This window comes from Gordionus sp. m RMFG-2023, chromosome 5, assembly GCF_954871325.1.
Source record: "Gordionus sp. m RMFG-2023 chromosome 5, tfGorSpeb1-WG-v2, whole genome shotgun sequence".
Taxonomy (NCBI): domain Eukaryota; kingdom Metazoa; phylum Nematomorpha; class Gordioida; order Chordodea; family Parachordodidae; genus Gordionus; species Gordionus sp. m RMFG-2023.
The window spans coordinates 15,796,264-15,823,245 of record NC_088779.1 but is presented as its reverse complement, the minus strand read 5'-3'; the positions used below and the strand labels follow the sequence as shown (position 1 = coordinate 15,823,245).

The window sequence follows — 26,982 nt, the reverse complement described above, 5'->3', positions numbered from 1 at the left end:
ATACGATCATAGGCATGGTAATCAAAAAGTTTATGTCATGATGATCTCAGAAAATTCCAAAGATTTAGAATTCTTAAGAACAATAGGTAAAAAGCCTTTATATAAATATAAATTTAATAGAATAATTATTTATATATTTGGCTTATTAGAGAAACCTAAAATGATCAAATTTTAAGTGCTATATTTACATAAAATGTAAATAATAGAACAATGATGAAGCGTCAAATTTACTATTAGAGAAGCAATTGAAAAACTTTTTTATATTTTTATTAATCAAACCAAATTAAGGATTTAGTTATAAGATTAATGATAAATATTAAATTATAAAGGTTATTTATGGGTTTCAAATTTTTTTAAAATTGAAATTAATGATAGATTAAATAATTAATTTTGACTCATCCAGTTTCTACAATAAATTTTGATTCATTTTAATGATGAAATTCTTATTCTGTTCTGCTGTTGCTGTTATTGAAGCCAATTAGAATAAATTTGCATAATTTTAAAAATTCTTTAAATATTTTATCATATATATTAAAAATTCAAGTATTTCATTACATTCCATTTTTTTCTAAATTTCTTGTTCTGAAACACTGCCTTAATTTAATTTTCAGCTTGCATAAGTCTAAAAATTTTATCATGAAATTTTTTTTATACATAATAATTTAAGATTTTAGGTAAAATTTGATCAACAAAAAATCTTTAGAGATCAAAAATATTAGAAGATTTTTTTTATTTTGTAGTGGATTTCCCTGTTCTATCCTAATTTTTTACCAATTCTAATTTACATATAAATAACTTTATTACTCATAAAATGAATTGGCCCTGGTACAACATTCAATCCCAAATAATTTTCAAAAATAGTACATTTTAAATTATTAGACGAATAAAAATAACACAATATTATATATATATTTATATATTATTTTAATTATTTAAATAAAGGTACTGGAACATTTGGTCGTGTATTATTGGTGTCCGAAAAATCATCTGAAAATTTTTATGCAATGAAAATTTTAAAGATATTTGATGTTTGCAGACTAAACCAAATTGAGCATATAAAAAATGAAAAAAATATCTTATTAGAAAATAAACACCCATTCATCGTACACTTGTAATTAAATAATCATATTATGGCAGGATAATTATTTAATTAATTCTAAGTATAATTACTAATTTATTACCAAGTAGCCTTTGATCTTGGAACATCAATTAAAAATCATGTTATAAGACTAATAAATTAACAATGACAATATATAGACTAACTTAAATCTTATCAAAGGTTAAAAGCTCTAGCTCTAATAGATAGTTATGGGCTCTCAAATTTCATTACAAATGTGATCACGATTATAATTATCCCAGATTACTTGATAAATATTTAGTACAAATTATATATTTTTTATAGCCTTAAAAATTATCTTTAATACAATAAAACAAATGTTTTAAATTTTTTTTGTGTGGATGTATTTCTCATAAAATGAAATAACTTGTTTAGAGCTAGCCATTTTGGGACAAAACTCATCAAATATATTTGGCAACATATTTAATCAAGAATAAGAATGGAGGAAATAAGAATTTAATATTTTGTTAAAGACCTGCAGAAATTCGTGTTGCTAAATGGCTCATTTTGAGCAGATTTTTTAAAATGGCTGACTCAATATTTCATCCAGAAAAATATTATGCAAGCCTGAAGATTTTGTTCATAGAAGGAACAAAGTTCTAGACATATATTATCGAAATCTGGAGGCTTAGGCAATATTTTTCTGGTGAAAATATTGAGTTAGCCTTTTTAAAAAATCAGCTCAAAATGAGCCAATTTAACACTAACAGAAATAAACATTCTAAGCCCATTCCTAAAAATTTATTTTTAAGCCCAGCTAAGCCTGGATATAAAATATATAATATAAATGATAATTATTTTTAACAATATCACTCAAATCAAATATATTTGTAGCTTTAAAATATATCAGGTATACACATAATTAACTACAGAGAATTATCATAGGTGTTTACAATATTGAAGTGTGATAAAAAAGGGTTGTTTTACATAATTTAATGAAATTTCAATAATTATTTTTTATACAGCTGTCTATTATAGCCCATTATTTTATGATTAATATAAAAGAGTAAAACAGTTAAGTTAACCCAAAATTTTCCAATCTTTTTTTGTATATAAAATCATGCGAAAATTAAAATATCTGTTTGTCCAATCCTGTTTGTGATAGAACATTTTTTAACTGAAATCTTTGTATCTGTGGGACACATGGCTTTTATTTTCTTCTCAATATATCGATCTTGTTTTTTGTCCATTGTTATTTTTCTTCTTTTGCAATAAGGATTAAAAATTGGAGGGAAATGAATTATATATCATTACATTCATTATTTACTTGCCAAGTTTGTATAAATGGAATCAAGATATAGATGTGCACATATTTCTAATTCTTACTAAAATTTAATATATTGGCAATAAACATATATAGTGGGTATAATAATTCATTTTTGTATTACATGAAATATATCGATATTAAATATTTTTTTAAAATATATTATTATATTTTCATAGTTTTGCACTACAAAATGATGTATAATTTGTGCACTTAGACTAAATATTTTTCAATTTATTTAAGACTATTAAAATCAAGATCGCATCTGTTTTAAATTTTGAGATCCCTTACCTAGGATCCATTTAAAATATAGAATATTAATTTATAAAAATTATACAGCATATAATCAACACACCAAGTTTCATATAAAAAAAGTTTAGGGTCATTAGACTTTACCTTGCCGGACCAATTTATGACTTATAAAAAATATAAGGGCAATTCATATTAGAAAATTGAATTTTTGAAGTCTCAAAGTTTATAAAAATTAGTATACAGACAGGTTTATGTATTCTATATTTAGGCAAAATTTTTCTATCCTAGCTTTTATACTTTTGAAGATATTTAAGAACAAAACATGAAAAATTCCCTTTTTTGCCAATGTCTGTTGTAATCATTAAATTTATGATTGATTAAAATGCAAAATTATATATAATAAATTTATTTAAATTAAACCTATAGTCCTCTTTTTCTGGTGATTTACATTCTCATAAAGAAAAATCTTATCCTAGATTTTTATAAAATTTTTGACAAACAATATTAAAAAGAAATCATTTATTTTTAGATTTAATTTTTCTAAAACTTATTCTAAATAATACATAGTAAACTAACTATTTTTATTATCCTATTTAATTTTATCTTTTATGTTTCTGCCATTTCCAGACAGAACATTTTTTCAAAAAATTTTTTGGGATTATATCAGCAACTATTGAAATAAAGAGAGAATTTACCTGTCAAAATGTTATAAGAATTAATTTTTTTATACTATATATTATTTTAAAAAAAAATCCGGAGTTCACACACCATTTAGTCTTTAAAAAATCAATTTGTTTTTTATTTACATTTAAATCGCGTCTAAAAAATGGGTATCCTCTGGATTATTTTTTTTTCAATTTTATTAAAAAGAATGTTAATTTAATCAAATATAGAATATAATAATTTTTCATTAATTTAGATTACAAATTTTATAATGATCGTCAATATGTGAAAATATACAAACTTTTTCTTTGTTGCCAACAGTATTTATTTCTTTTGCATAAAAAGTAAATAAAATATATGGTCAACGATAGGTTCTATTATTTATTTATTTATTTTTTATTTAATTAATCAAATATAATAATTATAAATCAGAGTCAGGTAATTCAAAATCTAGGAAATTTTTGCTTCACTAATTTGCCAGTTTTTCACAGTATTTTTATAGTTATAATTATGCTGCATTACAAATGAATAACATAAAAAATTAATAATAAAACAACCAATCCTTTATTATTATTAAAAAAATAACACAAAAATAAAGATGTTGCATCATTGGTTCTTTTTCTGATTGTTTATTTATTTTTTATTTTTTTGTTTATACCAGGGATGAGAACCCAAACCCTCGATATTTCGCTTAACTCAAACCCTTTTTTAAAATTTAGGGTTCAGGTTCCAAGATATTTAAAAAAAAAAATTTTTTTTTTAATTTTTAAAAAATTTATTTTTTTTATTTTAAACTTTTATTTTAAATTTTATGTAAAATAATATAATATAAAAAACATGTATACGATTTTTATAAAAGATTTCCTATTTAAAACAATTGTTTTTTATTCAAAAAAAAATATTAATTAAAAAAACATTTTTTGATCACAATTTCTTGGAATCATTTTTTTATATTTAAGAGTCGGCCATTTTCATAAAAAATTTTAAATTTTGTCCTGCAAAGCAGATTTTAAAAGTTTTTTATAAATGATGACAATATATATAATAATATCTATTATAGGATATTGTTGTTTGTGGATTATTAGATTGATAGTGATTAGAATATGTAAAATAAGGCAACATTTGTTAGCTATTCTGTAATTGCAAATTTAGTTTAGATAGTTTTATTTAAATAATTAGTTTGTTAAAAAATCAAATATTAAATTTGGATTAAATTAAATAAGTGCAATAAAAAAATGTTTTAAAATGGTGTCTATTTATAGAGTAAATTTAATAAATAATATTTCCTAGGATATATGATATCAAAGGCAAAATTTGCTATCTATTTTGTAATTAAAAATTTAGTTTATAGATAGTTGGATTTAAATTTAAATAATTTGTTAAAAAATTAAATTTATAGGAAAGCCAAGTTTTATTAGTTAAATATTTCAAATTTAATGATAAGGGAGATTCTGATGTAGAATATGTGATGTAGTATTAGCAGGGAATCAAAATAGCAATTTAGAGAGACATATTAAGATGAAGAACTCGAAACAATTTGATGAGTATATATTTCTGTTTTTTAACTAATTTTAATAAGTCATTATTTTTCTGATCTCCGAACCATGAACCCGAACAGGGTTCAGAGATTTTTCACCGAACCTGAGCCCATCTTTTTAGAAGAAGGGTTCACATCCCTGGTTTATACCACCTCTTTTCATACACATATATTTTTAAAATAAAAATAATTATGAACTACTTCAATCGAGTTGTGAACTAAGTTAATCATCTGGCTAAAATTTTAAAATAATCAAATTAAAATTATATATGATGGTGTTACTTCAATAAAAATAATTTGAATATTTTTTAAAACCGCAAATGAATTTTTATAAACCTATACAATTAGTAGAATCGAAACTAATCTATGAAATTATAACCATTATGAATTTTTATACTGAAAACCTTAAACAAACTGAGCGTTATAAATAAAGGTTTGGGTCCCTGATTTTTTCTTATTTGGCCAAAATATATACTATGTAAAAATATGCAAAATATAAAATAAGTTTTATAAAAATGTAAAAAAAAATATTTAAAAAAATAATTTTGATAAAGTTTCTAGTATTTGAGCAATAATTATAATTTAAAATTTTGAGCATTTTAAATTATTTTCATGAAAAATGAAGAAAATTTTTTAAAATTATTTTTATTTTAATTTACTAAGACTAAAAACTTTAGCGACTAAATTAGTCGATTATCGAATAATTTCATGGATTTACTTATAATTTTATGTCTATTATATTTCTTTTTATTTATTTTAATTTTGAATTTGTTTATTTTTAGTGTTTGGTTGGCACCAGATCTTATATTTTGTATATTTTTTGAAATTATATAGAATAAATAAAATAAAAGTAATTATTTTTTTAGTCTTAGTCGACTAATCGACTAATTTAGTGGCTTATATCGACTAGCTAATAGTTGGCTATTAGTCGTTAGTCAATTAACAACACTAGACACAACATATACCTACACCTACATTGGAAAATCTTCCAGATATAGGTATAGATATATATTTTGTTTCTTAGTAAAGAAGTTTCGTATCATGACATTGGCTCAAATAATCAAAAGAAACTAAAAAGATTTTATCCGACTAAAGACAAGAGTCAAACTCTTTATTGAACTATATGATGTTAGTTGCAGCACTGGAATTATATATATCAAGCAAGGAAAAAGATTCAGCAGATGCGGAGAATCTTTGCTGATTTTTAATATTAATTCAATGTGTTTTTATTTAATTATAAATATGATTCTTACAAAATGCTACAAAAAATTGATTTGGATTTAAGGAAGGTTATGAATAGAACAAAGAATTTTGTTGAAATATTAACAAATATCAGAGAGAATATGGATGAAAAATTTCATGAAATATATTAGAAAGCAGAGTTGTTAAAAGATACTTTTGAAATGGATCTAGATACTCTAAAAATTTATCTAGATACAGATACAGCTTCTCGGAAGTTATCTTGATACAGATACAATTTAAAATGTATCTAAGTACAGATACATTTTTTATTATAATCTTAGATAAGGTTTGAATAAACCTAAATTAGGATTCTATTGTGAAAATTCATGAAATGATCTAAAAAATTTATTGACTCGATATCACATTTATCAAAATATAACTAAAATAATGATTTTTAGATATTAATATAATATATGATTAATATAAATAATTATTATATATCATTAATAAAATAATATAATGTATGATTAAATGATTTTAAATAATTATTAGATTTTAGTAACAGCCACTGTCGGCAAATTATATTTTTTTGTGGAGCCAATGTTTTGATCATTTTTATAAATGTAAATCAGTTAATTAAATCTTCTAAAGTGGTTTGGGTTAAAGACTGAGGTCTCTTGGAAAAAAAATCAATGGACGATGAGCCTAGTCCAATATTTTCTTTAATGGATTTTTTCTCCTTCCCCTTTTTTATTTGGATTAAGAGTATTTGATGTTTTCTCTTAAAATTTAAAATTAAAATTGTAAACATTTATTTAGTATCTATACCCTTAAATGTTTTACAATGTTGCAAGTTGAGGTAATGCTAATAGAAATTTGCATATTTTTTGGTAGACATGGCAAACATTTTACTAACAGAGATTTGTTTTCTTTATTTTGAGATATTATTTTAAAATATGGTCTATAAATTGGCCATGGAAGAATGTCGTCATTTTCGTCATCAATATTAATCTTAAAAATTAATATAATAATTAATATAATAGAATAAAATAAAATACCAATTCCATTGCAATTAAAAATGGCAAATTCCTTGAGATGGATTGTAATATCAGAATTTGCTTGTTATTGATAACTCGGACATAATATTTAATTAATATTTATATATTCTTTTTTATATATTAGTTTTAATATTATAAATTAATGTATCTTAAAAAGTATCTAAAAACAGATACAGATACCTCTAAAATAATATCTATTAATCAAAAATATATCTACATACATATACAGATACCACATTTTTATATCTAGATACATTAACAACTCTGTTAGAAAGTAAAGGAGATTGCTAATATGTTTGGGATTATTTTTAAATCTAGTGTAGTTTCTAGATAATCCAATTCCTCAAATATTGATGCATTTACGATTGAGGATTTTTATCAAATAACCATTTTTATCCCCCCCCCCCTTATTGATACATTTTTATTTCAATTAAAGAAATAATTTACTAGTCATTTTTATTTTAAAAAGCGAGACTCTTGATTACACTTGAAACACGAGAGGATATTAAGAAAATCTCAGATTTACGCTGTTGATTTAGTACGCTCATATGATAAGTTACTTTGTGATGTCGAAATTTGGTATAAAGATATCCACAGAATAGAGTATTTTTTGAAACCAAAAAATGCTCAGCAGGCCCTTTCCATGTGTAATTGCACTTTTGATTCCCTGCTTAATATCAAAACATTAATTATGCTTCATTACCAATTAGTACCTGCACTAATGAAACGTATTTTTCAACAACAATGTTAAAAACCTATTTAAGGAATACCACCGGAGAAAAACTTTTAAATAAATGTTTATAAGGAGATTACTCTAGATAAAAATTTGATTCTTGATGAATTAGGAAAATCTCATAAAAAAGTAGACCTCTCTCTATAAATTCAAATCAAAAAATTGTAATATGATTTAGTTTTAATATATAATATTTATAATCAAATTTTTTAGTAAAATGAATTCTTAGTAACATTTATATAATATTTGTATTAACTCTTAAAATTATGGCTATGCCCATATTAAATATCGGATCGGATCGGTACTGATAATTAGCTTTTTCCAAAACCCGATCCTATCCCATCCTTTTACTAAAAATGCAATTCTTAAAACTTTTGAGTAATGAAACTTTGAATTATTATTACATCATATTTATTTTTTTTTTAATAAAAATTTTTTTTAAAAAATATTTAAAAAAAATAAATAAAAATAAATATTTAAAAAAATAATAAATTTTTCCGAGTTTCAGTGAGTTTATATTTTACATTTATAATATTTTCTAAATAATTTTTTTTTTAAACAATGCAATTGTTATTTATTTTTTTAAATAGATTTTAAAAGTTTTTTTATAAAAATAGAAAGGAACATCCAAAGTTTTATTTATTTTTAATTTTTTTAAAAAATATACCAATTTTATTATTTATACTTTAACTAAAAGAATTATTTTAAAAATGGTTTCTAAATTATGGAAATATTTTGATAAAGATAAAGAGAATTTTGCAAAATGCGTTATCTGCGCAATTCTAATTTCACGGGGAGGAATAATGAAAAATTCATTTAATACAAACAAATATTCGGAAACATTTAAAGCGATTCCATCAAACGGAATTCGAAGAGCTAATACATAAAGAACGAGAAATATTAGAAGAAACAAATCAAATTTTTTTTAAAAAAGGGCCCTGAAAGTCAGCCAACAATATCAGTCATTCTTAATAAAACTAATATTTGGAAATATTCTGATCCTTTGCCTGAAAATCTAGAGGCTCTTATATTAATTTAAAAAAATCTCATATATTATAATTTTAGATGTTAAATATTACAATTTTATAAACCAACATAAAAAGGGTATATTATATCAATTTTTTCTATTATAATATAATTTTTTTTAAATTATATAGAAATAAAAAAATTAAATTAAATGCATAATTCTTTTGCATAAAAAAGATTGATTTTTTAATTACATTTGGTTCAAAGAGGGGTGGTGAAAAATCAATATAAATATCGGATCTGTTTTGAAACAATATCGGAAAATACCTGATCGGATTGGTGAAAATATGTGGATCGGCACAGCCCTTAAAATTTTTATTAATATTATTTTTAAACAAAGTACTGTGTATTATTTATATTTTGATAATATCGTCATATTTTTTTAAATACCATTATTTGCATAAGAATTGTTTATATTATTTTATGTAAGAGTTTTTAATACAATATAGTTTTTAATATTATAATTTGTATATAAAATATCTACATTTTTATTTTAAATAATAAAAATAAATACATGATTAAATAAAGGAATATTATTTATATAATAAATAAAATCTATAATGAAATACTTTCTAAAATCATGTTATATGCAAATATTTAAAATAATTTTATAAAATTTCTCCCCCCCCCCCTCCCTCACCCATGCGAAAATCCTGGTATTTACTTTAGAAAAAGTTAATTAATAATAAATTTTTTTAATTTTTAAAAAGATATAAATTTATATATATTCTACCCAAATTTGCAATTTAATAATTTATATATATCGATGCATAATATTTACCTTTAGAAATTTCTATTTTTTCTTAAAAATTAAAAAAAAATATATATTCTAAATATATAATATTATATATCAATATATGCATCATTAAACTGCAAATTTAATGGTTATTCAGTATATACAAAAAAATATCCTTGTTTTTAAAAAATTAATTATTAATTAACTTTTAAATTTTTTTATATAAATATATTATATATCGATATATACATTATTAAACAGCAAATTTAATGGTGATTTTCTAACAAGAACTATATTTATACTACATTTACCATATTTTATATTACTAGAGCTGTGCCTATATTAAATATAGGATCAGCACCAATATTTAGTGCTTTAAGAAAATATCGGTTCGGACCTATATTTTTTAAGAAACCAATCCGATCCGATATTTGTTATTGTTCTTGGTTATTATGATTGTATATACAAGAAAATGATTTTAAGATGTCTAACTATTCCATTCAGCCAATGTTGTTAAATGGCTCAATTCGATTTAACCAATTTTTAAATTGGTTTAGATCAAGATTTTGGCCAAAAGTAAATTCCTCAAACTTATTAATTTTTGCCAAAAATAAATTACTCAAGCTTATTTTTTTTTTGTTCACAGATTAGAAAAAGGTTTGGACTTCTTGGTGAAATATCGAGGCTTAGGTAATAATATTTTGGCGAAAATCTTGATTTAGCCCTTTTTAAAAATCTGCTAAATGGAATTGTTTTTAACAACCATTCACTCATAAACATTGTAAATATTTTAAATTAGATTAAGAATAAAAAAGATACATTTAATTATTCGTGAAATTTTTGGTTTTTTAAAAAAAAAAATATTGATATTTTTATGACATTTATACAAGATAGTAGGTAAATAAATATCAAAATAAATATCAGATAGGAATTGGATCTGGTTTTTAGTAATATCGGAACGATGAAAAATTTGTAGAATGGCCCACCCCTAGCATTTACTATTTATCCTTGAACCAATGCCATAAAAAATTAATATTCTATTCAAAAAATATCAAGTAACTTTCACGAATGATTAAGTGTATTTTGTATTTTTATTCCCCAAAAGTTAATAGCAATGTTTATGGTTAAATTTGTGTTGTTAAACGCCTCGGCTTAACTTCTAAAACGGCGAAATCAAGATTTTCTCTAAAATATTATAATCCATGCTTCGATATTTCGCCAATTGATATCCCAACTTTTTTACCATTTTTGGGCAAAATTTCTAAGCTTAGGTAATTTTTTGGTTAAGATCTTAATTTTCTTAAATCGGCTAAACGAGCCTTCAACAACACTAGCTGAATTTGACCCGTTAGATATTTCAAAATCCTTATTTGATTTTTTTTAAGCATTACAAACAAATTAAATTTTAATCCCTTTTTATTAATTTATTATTATGAAATTAATTGAAAGTAATTATATAATTATATAATTGTAAATATAAAATCATAAAATAAGTAAAAACAATAAAATATGGTATCTATCTTTTTTTAAAATATCTGCCCGATCCGATATTTTTTAATAACGCGAAATATCGGACACGATCCTATATTTAATATCAGACAGCCCTAATAAATACATGATAAACCGGAACATCATATATATGTAGCATAAAATTCTTCTGTTGGAAAGGAACATCGTAGATTGGTTATTATATACGAATATTACGTCAATTATAACAAAACGTCATCTATAGTATAAAAAATTTTTCCATATTTTATTAGTTATTATTGATTTTCTCTATGAAGTCGTACTCCACTCTAATTTTTTTTACTCATATAGAATGGTAATAGAATGTTCATCTATAATTTTATAAAAATCATAGGGAACCATTTTTCTTTATGAAGATTTTAAGTAAAATTTTTTAAATATATTTTCTAAGAATAAAAAGTATGGGCTTTATTTTAATAATAAATTTATTATATAATTGCTTAATTTTTAAGTAACCATTAATTTAATGAATACAAACACCCGTAAAAGGGTAATTTTCATGATTTGATCTTAACTATTTTCAAAAATATAGCAAAAATTTCTCCAAATATAGATTACATTAACCATATGGAATGGTTGATTTTAATTAAATATTTATTCCTTAATTGATTCATATTTTTTACATATAGATATTGGACAAATCATGATAATTCGTTTTTATATATGTTGATGGAATTTTTGAGCGGTGGAGAATTATTTACCTATTTGCGATCTAAGGGACATTTTGACAAATATACAGCTATTTTTTATGCTTCAGAAATAATATTAGCTTTAGAATTTTTACACTCACATAATGCTGTGTATAGAGATCTTAAACCTGAAAATTTATTACTTGACAAAGATGGACATCTTAAACTTACAGATTTTGGGTTTGCTAAAAAACTTGACGATAGGTTAGATTAATTTATGATTAAAATAATTCACGATATTTTGGGGCGCCCCATTTCTGTGCGCCATTTGCCCATTTTATCCAAAATATTAAAAAATCTTAAAAAAATAAATTCCTTCATTTTAATTTTTAGATTGATAAAAATTAGTCAACATTTTTTTTTACTTAATTTCTTCAAAACTAGGTGTGGGTTAACGGCTAAGGTGGGCACAGTCAGCGATAATTATAGCGTGAATATCAGAAAAAATTATTTTTAATATTTATATCATGTTCGGATATATGTACCCTGCCTAAAAATAATATTTTTACAAAACAATGGCCTGGCCCATTTTTAAATTATATCATTTAATTACTTGGATGTTGTATAATGCAGTTTTTAATATAATTTACTTATATTTTAAATTTTCTTTCTAAGCAATTTCCAAAATACAACCGAAATTTTCAAAATTCCTGGCCATAAAATAATTATTTCAAATTCGGGCAGGCTTAAGATTTAACTCATGATTTTATAAATGTTTATATAACTGTAATGAAAGATTATTCGTTTTTATCATCATCATTTTTTCCCTTGATATTATCCATGGTCGTCAAGACTTTATATGAGTTTTTGCTTCTTTATATGACATGTATTTTTACGATTGTTGGAGGATAAAGATTTAGTAGCTATGTAACCTGAATAGAGGCGTTTGTCGGCCGCACTTTGGATGTCCATGAGTAGAATACATAGAGTTATAGGGTGATTGTTTCTTATCTTACAACTAATGGTGATATTATTATTTTAATATGCAGTCGGCTTTTCTAAGAGGACATGTACTGGAATCCGGTTCGAGGGTTCATAGATCATTGATTTGTAATTTTGTCTTTTTTTGTTTTTTTAAATATTTAATGTTTTTTTTATTATACCTCAAAATCTAAAAAATATAGAAAACGTTTTCTATCAAAAAAATACATATAAAATATAAAAAATAGAAAATGTAAGAAAATTAATATTGTTGATAAAAACTTCCAGTTTCTGAGTAAGATTGTAATTAGATAATTGAGTATATTTAATTATAAATAAATATATATATTTAGGGGAAATCGGAGTAAAGCCATTGACGGGGTATCAACTTTAACACGAATAACTTTTTAACCTTTGAGAATTTTAAATTTGTAGTAAAGATGTATCTTTTAAGCTAATTCCTTACCTATGTTCATTTTTTGAAAAACTTTCCCGGCTTGATTTATTTTCCCAATAAACGTTTTTATAAAAATCACCGTTTAGTTTTTTTTGCTTTTAAAATATAAAGCTCAGAATTTAAAAATTTATATACATGTTCCGAGCCATAGCTATAACATAAAATTTATCCGAAGTTTATAGCAACTAGAAGTCACACAATAACGATCTACACTATCACCCCTGATAATGGTTGACGACGTCTAGGATTTTGGCTGCCAAAATGCGTCCCAGCTCCAGGTGCTGGTATGAGTGCCTCCTGAAGACCTTTAGGCATTTTTCTAATCGGCGCCTCGTGTTGGTGTCTGCCGTGATTGTCTTGGTCTCTAAGTAAAGTTGCTATGGGTGAAACGGTTATAATGTTCCGTCTTATTTAAGTTGTAAAAGATTATTTTTAAATATTTATCTTTTACATCATATAAAAAGATACTTTTATGCAAAAAATAACAATAATAAATATTTTGTAATGTGATAAAATCTTATGAATAGTCGCAAAGGGGAATAATTGTTGAAATGTACGATGTGCCTAAAATACGCACATTCAAAATGTACTCTTTTTGATATAATTTTTTTGCATTCTGGTATTATATTGATTGGTTTATGTTAAAAGTAATGAATAGATGTCAAAATGCAATATTTTGTTTAATTAAACAATATAGTTATGTTTAATTTTATTTCAACCACTTTGCCCTGATACTTAGCCACTTTACTCTTGTGTATGATGGGGTAAAATCGCATATTTCAATTAATGCTCCTAAAGTATTAAGTAGAGTAGAGAGCTATTTTTTTTTATTTTATAGATATGGATTTGTTTTGTTAATGCTTCAGAATAATATGGTATTAGAATCTTCATTAAATTTACTAGCTTATGATATATTTCGATATAGAATATTTATTGAAAAATTTTATTTTTAAAATTAATTAAAATAATTTTGTAAATTTTTTTAAAAATTTATAAGTTTATATATTCGGAATCACCATCATATTTGCAGTTTAATGATGAATATATCAATATATAATACTTATCTTAAAAAATATTTTTGATTAATAAAAAATTATTTTGTAAAATTTATAGGAAAATTTAGAAATTTACAGGGTTATATTTGGAACGATCAAATACGATTCAGTCATTTAACCGATATTTGATTTGTCGTATATGGTCAAATTCAAATAAGTTTTTTAAGATTACATTAACTATATTTGTATATAATAGTAAAATGAAATATATAAGATTAATTTTATAATTTTTAAAATTCATTGCCATTCAATAACAATGTTTTGCTCTCCCCGAGAGAGTCTTATTCATATTCAATATTTTCATTTTCTTTAATATTTTTAAATCAATTTTTCTGTAGTCGAGATCTTCAATCGATTTCTGTTTTAATAAGAGTATTAACGCAAATCGGCCAATTTCATTCTGAAGAAGAGGTATAACTAGGAATTGTTAGTAAAATGCCACTATTATTAATGGGTATTGTTAGAAAAGCCTACACTGATTTATGCCGGAATCTGATTGTTTCCTATGGAAGTTACTGTTTATTAAACATTCCCCTTTTACTTCTGAAATATATCATATCACTTTAAAGATTTTGTGCATCACCACTTTATACCTAATTTTTGTATTATATCACATACTTCATTAAATTCACTATTAGTAAGATGCTCCATTTGATATTGAGGACCCAATAAATAGGTAGCATTGATGTATTTATATCTTTTTTCTTTTTTTAAACATATTTTTAATTTTTTTAAACATATTTTTAATTTTTTTAAACATATTTTTAATTTTTTTAAACATATTTTTAATTTTTTTCTGTCAAATACTCCTCCGGTCATTTTACTGAACTTGAAGTAAAAGAATATTTTTTTAAACTAAATATTTTATGGATCATTATTTAAATGTATATGATGGTGATTCCAAATATATAGAAATTTATATATTTTTTAAAAAATTTTACAAAGATATTTTAAATTAATTTTAAAAATTTTTTTAAGTAAATAAATATTATATATCGATGTTTTTCTAAATAAGTAAATGTATATATTTGTTTATTTATTAAAGATCTCAATTATCTAATTACTATCTTTGTTCATAAACTGGTAGTTATTATCAACAATTTTTTTTTTTTATATTTTCTATATTTTTTTACGGGCTTGACTAAACTGCAAATGCTTAGGTAAAAATTTTCATATATTATCTATTATTTGTAGTGAGATTCATTTTCTGATATAAATAACTTATAAAATTTAGATATATTCAATAATAAAGAATATACATTAATAGTTAAATTTTCTTTTATCTCATAATAAATCGTTTAAATCTATAATTATATAAAAATATTTTTAATTAAATTTAAAATTTCATAAATCCGCAAGATGGCGTATTATTATTTTATAAAAAAATTTAAAATTATTTTTTGTTATATTATATTCTAAAATCATATTGCATTATTACTTAAAAAGTAAGCTAAATTCCATATATTATCTATCAAAAATTGATTCGAAAAATTGCAAGAACAAATATAGGTTTTTATAAATTACATATGATCACATTTTAATGGTTAAAGTAAGATAAATTAATTTTTTAAAATAATTTTTGCATACTTTCTATTGATATTTTTCCTAAATAGCCAATTTGTTTTTATTGCCATTATTACAATAAATAAATAAGATATCACAGAAATTTATCGAACAATGCTTGTAGATTATTTACAGCTAGCATAAAAATGTATAAAGATTTACCATTTTTAGGGGAAAAATATAATTTAGATAAGGGATTCCGGATATTTTAAATGATGTTATATTTTATTTGTAAAATGATATATTGATTTTAAGTAAAGAATGTAGAGGGGGGAGGGGTAGGTGTATTTATACGAATTTTCTGTTGATTTTCTAAAGACTCTGATTTGATATTCTGAGTTATAAACTTGGGGTTTTAATGTTAATATCTAATGAGAATTGTTGGTGGGTTAAGCGTCCATGTATTTGTTTTGTGAAGTTAATCATTAAAGTAATATAATTTGGTTTAAATGACCATGAAAAGGGTCTTTAAGTGTTGCTGAGTTCAATAATACAAATAACATTGAACTGGAGGTATAAATTATATTATGAGAAAGTTGAAATACATTATAAATGCTTAATTATTATCTTTTCATTAAGGAATTTTTTTTATAAACTGTAATATCTTCATCAGCTTCAATTGAAATATTATGTCTTGGTAAAATGCTATGTATGCCAAAATGGCAAAGGTTTAATACTAAATTATTTTAAAATTTTGATTATCTTATAAAATAATAAATCTATTTTAAATACTCTTTTACAAATTAATATTTCAACTCCCATTAAAAATACTAATCTCCCTTCCCAATCTAGCTAAGAATGGGCTATCTATTACTAATATTAAAATGCCGGATATGTTAACTCATCATTAAATATTTTATTAATTATGTAAATATTCATTCTTACTATATGAATATGTTATGTTCTTCACAAATAAATAAAAAAAACTATATTTTATAAACTATTCTAATTTACTAGTATCTGTATCTAAGATTAATTTTTTCACATCTGTATAGATTCTTAAAGAACTACCCATGTAATATAAATATTTTCTTACGTGATTATCCATTTATGATTGAATTTATTAAGTGTATTAGATATGACTACTAGAAAAAAAATCTATTGTGATTGTAATCTTTTAATAAAATAAAATGAGGTAAAAAAAGGTAAATGAATGAATGCATGTGAAATATATATAAATATGATTCTAATTATATAAATATAAATTAATCATTTACTATAATACTTAGATAAATCAAGATAAATAATATTTAAATTATTTTATTTAAATAGAAACTTGGTATTATTGAGTATCATTTGACACAAAATAATATTTTATATCGTAATATTAACAATATACTTTACCGGCATGACTTTGTTTTAAATATTATATATAGCCCTCCACCATGCGTATTATGATAATTCAGCTTATTAAAATGAACCTTTAATGTTTTATGAGTAAATTCTATAACATTTTTAAATGATTATATTTTTTATAATAGTATTTTATAATAATACACGCCAACTTGCAGATTTAATATTATTGAAATTTAAAATTTAATTGTAAATATTAATATAAATTATATTAAAGGATTTAAACGATTTATTATGAGAATTCAACTATTAATGTATATTTCTAATAATTTAATTTTTTATAAGTTATTTATATCATAGAAAAATGAATCTCACTACAAATAATAGATAATATATGAAAATTTTTACCTAATCATTTGCAGTTTGGCATTTGCAGTTTACCTTAGCATTTGCAGTTTACCTTAGCATTTGCAGTTTACCTTAGCATTTGCAGTTTAGTCAAACCGTTTTTTTACGTTCATGATTTTGGCCTAATATTTTTATAAACAAATTTATTTTTTACAATTTCATGATCTTGGCCAAAACGTTCAATATTTATTTTAGATTTGGAGGCAACACAGTTTTTTGTTATATATATATATTAGAGACCTACAGAAGTATTCTTTTGCACGGCTCGGCCCGATTTTTTTTAAAATATATTATATTTAATTTTTATACTGAATGGCGATATAAAATTATTTGGTTTTAGCCCGGCCTAGATATTTTTTTAAAAAAAATTTTAGGTACAGCCCGGGTTACATATTAATTTTTTTTAATATATAACTTTTTACAAAAAAGAAAATTATTGAACCATGAATTAAGGGTGCACGGGCTGTCCGGAGCCTCACCCGAACCTCGGGCGAAATTTTTTCCTCGGACTCGATATTAAAATATAAATATCCTTATGCAAAGAATTAAGATTCAAACGATATGGTGCGAGGTTCGAGTCAGTAAAAATATATTTTATTAACTAACTTCTTTTTCTTTTCTTAAGGTATAAATACATTTTCTAAAATATAAATTAGAATATAAAACGAAATACAAAAAAGTAAAATAATATTAAAAAAGTAAGGTTACGCCGTTTATAAAATAAAATTAGATTATAACAAATAACAAAAAATTAGATTATAAAAATATATAATAAAATTAAGAAATTAGAATAACGCAACATTCTCCCTCTTCTGATAATTTCATCGGAGAAGACACGAGTTTGTTGTCCAAGTGGTTAATCATTTTGGTAATCAAGTTGTATCATAAATCATCATAACGTTGGCTTGTCCCAATCGTTGGTTTGATCAATTCGATTTTGCACGTTGGTTTGTTTAATCACAAGCTTGATATCCATATAATTGTCCCCATTAATCATAGCTTGTTTGATAGTACTCAATTGTTAATTATCATTTTTCCAGTTGAATATTGGAATTTGGAATAAATCAGAATATGTAATTTGGAATAGTTGATCAAATCAAATATATGAATAATATGCACGAATAACATTTTGAATTTCGGAACAATAAAATATGTAATAATATGTAATAAGGAATGATAATTTAAGGAATAAGGAATAAAATCCAAAATAAGGAATGATAAATGATTATTATATTATTTTTTTAGGTGTTAAGTTAATCATAGCGTTTTATACTTTTAGCGTTTTACATTTTTTACGTTTTACATTTTTTAGCGTTTCAATATTTAATTACTAGCGTTTTAATATTTAATTTATTTTTATTTATTTTCAATCTCCGAGGTTAAAATATGCAAATATTATGCACATTTCCCTCTCTTAAAAAAAAAATTTAAATTTCACACAATATTTTTTTTTTAAAATAATGATATTTAATTTTTATATTGTCTTCAAAAGCTTTATTTCCAAAAACATTTTTATCATATTAAGTATTATTTATAAGGGTTATTTAAATCAATCCCTTTTAATTCATATGTTTTAATTACATTTTAATATATTTAAAATTAAGTTTTATCTTCTTGTTTAGGATTTTTAATGGTTATTTTTAATTATATCTAAGAATTCATCTTTAGGTTTTGTTAATTAACAACAATTCGTCATCATTCAAGAAATCAAAAAATATCAATATTATCCATTATGATTTTACATTTTAGTAATTTTAAAAATTTATAACATGCCTTTATCCTGGCATAAAATTTTAATTTTTAATAACTTTTCTTCTTACGTGGATTAGAATAATAAGTAATCATCATTGGTCTCACAAAATAGAATTCATAACCTAACGTCCAACTTTCATATTGGTTCTTTCTAGGTTGCCACCTTAGGTTAGGTGCTGGCTATCATATTCCAGTCCAACATCCAGAGCCGGGACACCATAAAGAAAGAAGCTTTTTGCATGAAAGAACGTACTAAGGTTTGATTCTTGGTCATCACAGTAGATTAGGTAGTCACAATAGATAAGGTAGTCATAATAGGTAGTCATCTCCATAGGTTAAGCAGTCTCCATAGGTTAGATAGTCATCTCAGTATAGTCACAATAGATAAGGTAGTCATAATAGGTAGTCATCTCCATAGGTTAAGCACAAGGTAGAGTCATAATAGGTAGTCATCTCCATAGGTTAAGCAATCAACACAATAGGTAGTCATATAAATAGAGTCATCTCAATGGATTAAGCAATCATCACAGATTAGATGGTCATCTCAGCAGATTAGGTAGTCATCTTTTTCTAGTCCACCACCCAAAGGGCACCATGCAAAGAATAAGGATGGAGACGATATGGCGCGAGGTTCGAGTCAGTAAAAATATATTTTATTAACTAACTTCTTTTTCTTTTCTTAAGGTATAAATACATTTTCTAAAATATAAATTAGAATATAAAACGAAATACAAAAAAGTAAAATAATATTAAAAAAGTAAGGTTACGCCGTTTATAAAATAAAATTAGATTATAACAAATAACAAAAAATTAGATTATAAAAATATATAATAAAATTAAGAAATTAGAATAACGCAACACCTTAATAATTCAAATATCTTTTGTTTCATAAAAATGTCAATCTGAATAACTGATTATTGATTATATTTTTTAGAAATTTTTTCTATATAAACAATTATATCATCTTTTTCACATAATAATTTTTAAATTCAATTGTATTTTAACTTAACTTTTTATGTTTAAACTGAATAAAATTTCTATGTATACAAATTAAATAAAATGCAACTTTATATGAATATTGAATGGTGGCAATATTTAAATAGATTCACATAATTTTTAAAAGATATTATAGTATTAAACTCAAATTATAAATTTTTTTTTAGTCGAGCTCAGGTCGGGTTAGATCTAAAAAGGTTTGGTCATCTTGGGCCTGGACCGCGAAAAAATTACTTTGTAGACCTCTAACCTGAACCCTAAATTCAAAAAATGGTTCAGGGCTCTGGTTTAGTAATATATGGTTCGAGTTCACAGTCGACTTTGACATTAAAAAAAATATATGTAAATATTTATCTGAAATGTAAATTCTTTTAAAATGATTTTAATTCTTTTCTTCATATCCATTTTACAAAACATTTAAAATATTTTATAAAATTCGCAACGATATTTCTACTAATAATAGATAAATTGCAGGATTAGTGAAAATAATGAGGTGTTATTATTCATTAAGATTAGTATTCCTTTTGATCATATAAAATAAACATCCTTTTTGTTTAAATATATTGGATAATTCATATTTTTATATTTTAACGAAAACTAATATTTTAAATGAGAAAAAAGGAGTAAATTTAACATTTTAAAAATTATAATCTATTATTTACATGGTTGTTAAGGATCGATAAAAAATGTGGAATCGGTATCGAGATACACTTTCATATAAAGTATTTATATTTGGATACTATTTTAGAGGTATCAGTATCTATTTTTAGATACATTTTAGATTCAATTTTATTTTACATTTAATAATATTTCTGTCTCTTTACAAAAACCAGACAAATTTTATTTTACGCAATGGATGATGGCGACAACATTGTAAATTTTATATTATAATTTATTTTATTTATATTAATTTAAAAATTGATGATAATTTTTAGATCAATATTTCTAGACATTCTCTGAAAAGAAATCAAAATTTAATATTCGATTTTTTAGGCACCTCTTTGACGGTAGGTATAAATATGGATATAAGTTTTGATACTCATTAAATTTTAAATAATTTTTTTAAAAATGATAGTCTAGATTTTAATATATTAATGTATAAACTATACTACTTTGATGTCAAATGCCTCGGTAGAAGGAGTTTAATATGGCTGAAATGTTTAATTACAAAAATTTTGAGAATGCTATATCATTAAAATATAACTGTTATTTATAATCATTTAATTATATTCTATACATGAATTATTAAATTCTAAAAATCATTATTTTAATTATATATTTGTATATAGATTTTAACAATCTTAAATTTAGTAACATTATGCATATTTTACATTAGTATAATAAAAAATTTATCTGGATCTAGATACATTTGTAAAATCAAATCTGTATATAGATACATTTCGAAAGTACCTTTTAATCACTCTGATAATTTATATAGTTTAATAACTTTGAATTGGAAGGAAATTTTTTTATTTTATTTGTTAAATCATAATTTTATTTTTATTTGATTATCTATTAGTCGGACATGGACACTCTGTGGTACACCAGAATATTTAGCACCAGAAATTATTCAAAGTAAAGGGCATAACAAAGGTGTTGACTGGTGGGCTCTTGGAATTCTTATATATGAGATGATTATAGGGTAAAATATTAAATATTACTATTATGGATAAAAATCATTATAATCTTACATTTCATGCTTATAGATATTTAACTCAGAGATGGGCAATAGCGCTATTACTTGTAATTAAGATAAAAGATCCTCTTGCATCTTATTTATTTTATATTTTTTACATTTTTAATTAGATACTTATATCTGCTTATTTTCAATTATATCATTAATTTATTTCGCTGACATGATATGATTTCCTCCATTACACAATGAGTTATGAATAATGGACAATTTAACATAAAAATGGCTGTTGCAAATTCAATATCTAGTTTACTTTGTTCATTCATTAAATTGTTTTGTTTTTTTTGGAATATAATGTTTAAATTAAAATTAGAAGAGGATGTAGGTTATTTGTTGGGGTTATGATTTGAACTCATATTATTGTCAATTATATTATTAATGGTAGCTAACCAGCCAGGAACGACGAGCGAACCAGAAATTTCTCCTTCGTTTGATGCAATCAGATATGCCTTTTGCCTAAAAAATTTACCTCTTTATTTGTAAAATATTGTTAGATGAGAGTTTTAAGGCACATATATTGTTGGTATGACTAAATACTGCATTGCTAAAAAGCAATTAATCATAATCAATCAAAATTTTTTTATTTAATCTTTATTTAAAAATAATTTCATAAACATATTTTTAAATATACTTAATAGTGCGCACAAATTGACCGTTTGCATTTGCAGTACGTTTTTTAACGCAACGCATCTTTGTTTAAATTGAAAGCAGTACGTTTTTTCCTTGTTTTAAAATTGAAACGTGATTTAATTTTTATTAAACAATATGGATTTCTTTAGTTTACAAGATAAACAACTAATTGCTTATTTTAATTATACAAGGATGAGGAGAACATATATTTATAATTTACAAATAATGCAAATAAAATAATTTAATTATATTTTCAATTCTTCAATAATAAAAATGTACACTAGAACATATAAGAGTATTAAATATCTTATTAAAATAATATAATCATATCATCTGTATGAGAGTTTGAAGCCAGAAGCTTTGCCCAATTTTATTTAATTGGTCTTTGAATTTTTTTATTATAATCAGATAAGGTGATGTCAAAATAAAATATTGTTACCTCAATAAAACATAGTAAGTTTTCTATATAAATAGTCAATATCTTAAAAAATCAAACACTATTATTCTTTTTACACACATAATATTTAATATAAGGTGATGTCAAAATAAAATATTGTTACCTCAATAAAACATAGTAAGTTTTCTATATAAATAGTCAATATATTAAAAATTCAAACACTATTATTCTTTTTACACACATAATATTTAATTTATAAAGATAATATTGGCTAAATTATATGTCAATGAATTTAAATCCTTAGAAAGGCTTCAAATTTTGATCTCAATTAATTTTGTCAAAATTTAAAATATATATACACTATTAAATCTTAAATGTACCATTCTCTCAATCATGTTACCCCTGATATTTTTACTTATTGGATTTTCATAACTGTTTACTCAATCTCATTCTTTCATAATTTGATTATTATAATATTTATTTGTTTATAATATATTTATAATAATCTTTATATTTTAATAAAAATGCTAAATAAATTTTGAATAGTTAGCTTATTTATATATATTTTTCAAAAATGGACACTATAATATGGAATATTACTTTACAGACGCGTACGCAGGAATTTGGTCTGGGGGGGGGGGGATATAAATTTTTTTGAGAAATATTATTGTTTTTTAAAAATATCAAGCATAAATTTATTAGGACTAATAACTATTCCTAATACACAATTTTAAATTAATGTGAATTATAAAAAAATTATATGTAAACACTTAAATGACCCAAAATAGAAATTTGAATTTTTTGAGCCTTTACACAAAAAGTTTCTTAGGAATAATTGTATTTTGTCTGTTATATATTTATAATGTAAAATCCAATCTTCGTTGGAATTGAGCTAATTTTTCAATTATCTCATCCTTGCTTGTCGTCAAATGCCTATGAAGATTCAAAAGATCCAAACCTTTCAATCTACTTTCACATGTTGTACTTCTTGGTATGTTTTTCAGAGACCTGCAAGCACGACCCCTGGGCCGGACAGTATTTTAATTTTTTTAAATATACCCGGGCCGGGCCCGAAATTTTTTTAAAAAAACACCCAAGCCGGGTTGTATTTTTTAAAACAGCCTATATTTGAAATCGTTATTATTAGCTATAAAAATAAAAAATAAATATAATTTATTTTAAAAAAATCTGGGCCGGGCCTGAAAATTTTATTTTTAAAAAAGCCGGACTGAGCCTGTAAATTTAAAAAAAAAGCCGAGCGACCTAAAAATTTTTTTAAATAAAGCCGGGCCAGGCCTGAAAATTTTAAAAAAAAACCCAGGTCGGGCCGTAAAAAATCTTTAAAAAAAATCCGGGCCGTGCCCTGCAAATGGTACTTCTGCAGGCCTCTGTTATTCTTCTTAAAAAAGAGAGTGTTCTCTCATTAGTTTACTAATGGAAAGAGTTTATAAACCCTTTTAATACATTGAGAATTTAATCTAAAATGTGTTTGAAATAATGCAGAGCATCCATAGCATTTTTTGGGACTATATCAACTATAGTTAATCTTATAAACATAGTTATTCAGCTAGTAAGGCATCATAAGATACTTTAACATCTTCATAATAAAAATCTAACAAATATTTTTTTTCTATCACCATCTGAAAAAGGTTAGGAAGGCTTTTGTGGAAGTAATATTTGCAGATGTAAGTGCTGCATGATATATTAAAAATTTATTTATTTGGGTTATAAATGTATCTGCATCTAAGATATACTCTTCTACTGATCCTATATTAATGTTTTAACGATGAGCTTGCCTTGCTACAAGTCGAGGGAGACAAATATTAAACACGTATAGCTCTGCTTTTGACTCAACAATAAAATATGAAATTCTTCATCAACATTAGCCCTAATTTCCTTGAGTTCTGATAAAATGCTCTCCGCTATTCTTATCTTCTTAATCAAATCAATGTCATGTTTTTGAAAAGTAATACTTAAAATAGTTGTATAATTAAATAATACATTCTAATGAGAAATAAAATTTGGAATAAGCATTGAATCCAATAATTTTCTTGCTTCTGAGGAAATATTTCTTTCAGGCCATTGTGATATTTCAGTAATAGCAAATAATTGGCTCTTCTAACTCCTTAATAACTGTTAGAGCTTGATGGAAGAGGCTCTATCTCGTTGGACAAGGTTGTTTTTTCTTTTTCCCTGTTGGACAAGAAGTTTCAGAAATAATTATTATTTGACTAGAAATTTGAAAATGGTAGATAAATATTACGCCACTAAAAATTTGAAAATAATAAGTAAATATTACTCCGGAAAACTTGAAATCAAAATTAATTGATAAAATAACTTATGAATATGATAATAAATGTAATAAAATATATATTTAATATGGGATACGAATAAATATTAACAAATATAAATTAATATTAACAATAATATTTTTGAAAAATATATCCGACATCTGCATTTTTTGGCTTTGGGGGGGGGATAAAGTTTTCTATAATTTCATTATCCAGAATATTTTGGCGCTTTAGGTCAAAAAATCCAACTACATCAAGTGATGTTGGTTTTGAGCAAGATTCATTCGTCTGGGATTCACTTTGAGGTATTAAGGTATTTATTAAATTTAAAATTTCCTCCTTTTTTGCTTTATTCCTTTCTTGCCTAATCCAAGGCCAGACAGTTTTAAATAAAGGGTGAAGAATTGCAGCAATGATGTTGTCATTATCATAAAGATTATTAAACCTATAACATGTTATTAATTTATAAATAATTATTTGATTTTAGTTACCTTTTTTCAATACTAGCTAATATAGTATCCTTTAGAGGTTGACAATATTTTAATCCCTGCACATCTGCCATACATATAAGTATTTGTGTTATTGTTGGGAACAATCAGACATTTTCACAAAATTAAATTTAATTTAAAATTAATTTTTCACAACATATTAAAAATAAAATTAATTATTTGAATATATCTTTAAAAGTAACTAGTTACTTTTGGCAGTTACATTTCAAAAATTTTAACTAGTTACAGTTACTAGTTACAATTTTAAAAATATAACTAGTTACAGTAGTAACTAGTTACCTTAACATCACTAATTATTACTGTATCATTTAAAAATTGAGTAACATAAAAATTAGATTAGCTTTAATTTTATAGATACCCACCATTTTATGATACGACTTCATATGGGATCTATGAAAAAATTATGATTGGAAAAATTGATTGGCAAAAAAATGTTGATTTGGTTGCCAAGTATTATTCCATATATTTTATTTTAATTATCATCTTTAATAGAGATCTAATTAAAAAATTATTAGTGCATGATCGAACTAAAAGACTTGGAAATATGAAAGTATATTTACATTCATTATTTAATATATAATTTAAAAAGAATGGGGCCAACGATGTAAAATTACACAAATGGTTTAAAGGTATTGATTGGATTGATGTTTTTTCAAAAAAAATTGAAGTAAATAAAAATATATAATTATGATTTATTAAATATAAAGCCTCCCATTATACCCATGGTTTCATTTAATGGTGATTGTCAAAATTTCGAAGAATATATTGACGATGAATCCTTTTTTAAAGAAGCACCCAATGTTTCAAATGATCAAAGAAATCTTTTTAAAGATTTTTAGTAAAGAATTTTTTAAAAAAGCGTTTGATTCCACTGATATCTAAATATGTTTTATTTTTTACTAGATGGATAAATTCGACCAAGGCTACTTTTATATTTTATTAATAGTGCAATATTTGTTTTCATTTTATTTTTATTTATTTTAAAGTTGAGAATGAATAATATATTAAATTCCTAATATATAATATAAAATGATACAATTTGTAATTTATATTTAATAAATTATTTTTTTGCAAGTCTTTTAAAAATTAGCAAATTTATTATTTATTCCTTACTCTCCCAATTTTTTAAATTTTGGGATAAATCAAAGAAGAAAGAGTTTTCTATCATAGTATAGTTTGTTAACTTTCTATTGATTTGAGCTGTAAATTAGCGGGTGTGAGCTATTTTAGCAA

At 23.5% G+C, this 26,982-nt stretch overlaps 1 protein-coding gene across 2 annotated transcripts; it reads left to right on the top strand.

Moving 5' to 3' along the window:
* LOC135929533 (cAMP-dependent protein kinase catalytic subunit PRKX-like) lies at positions 1-26,740 on the top strand. Of its 2 annotated transcripts, XM_065466148.1 has the most exons (9): positions 1-86; positions 943-1,111; positions 11,725-11,988; positions 21,749-21,871; positions 26,104-26,199; positions 26,242-26,299; positions 26,339-26,416; positions 26,457-26,587; positions 26,653-26,740. In XM_065466148.1, coding segments are annotated over exons 1-9 (969 nt in total). In that variant the 5' UTR covers positions 1-37; the 3' UTR covers positions 26,654-26,740. The 2 variants fall into 2 exon arrangements, with proteins under 2 accessions (XP_065322220.1, XP_065322221.1); XM_065466149.1 differs by lacking the exon at positions 11,725-11,988.
* Positions 26,741-26,982: the final 242 nt, after the last annotated feature.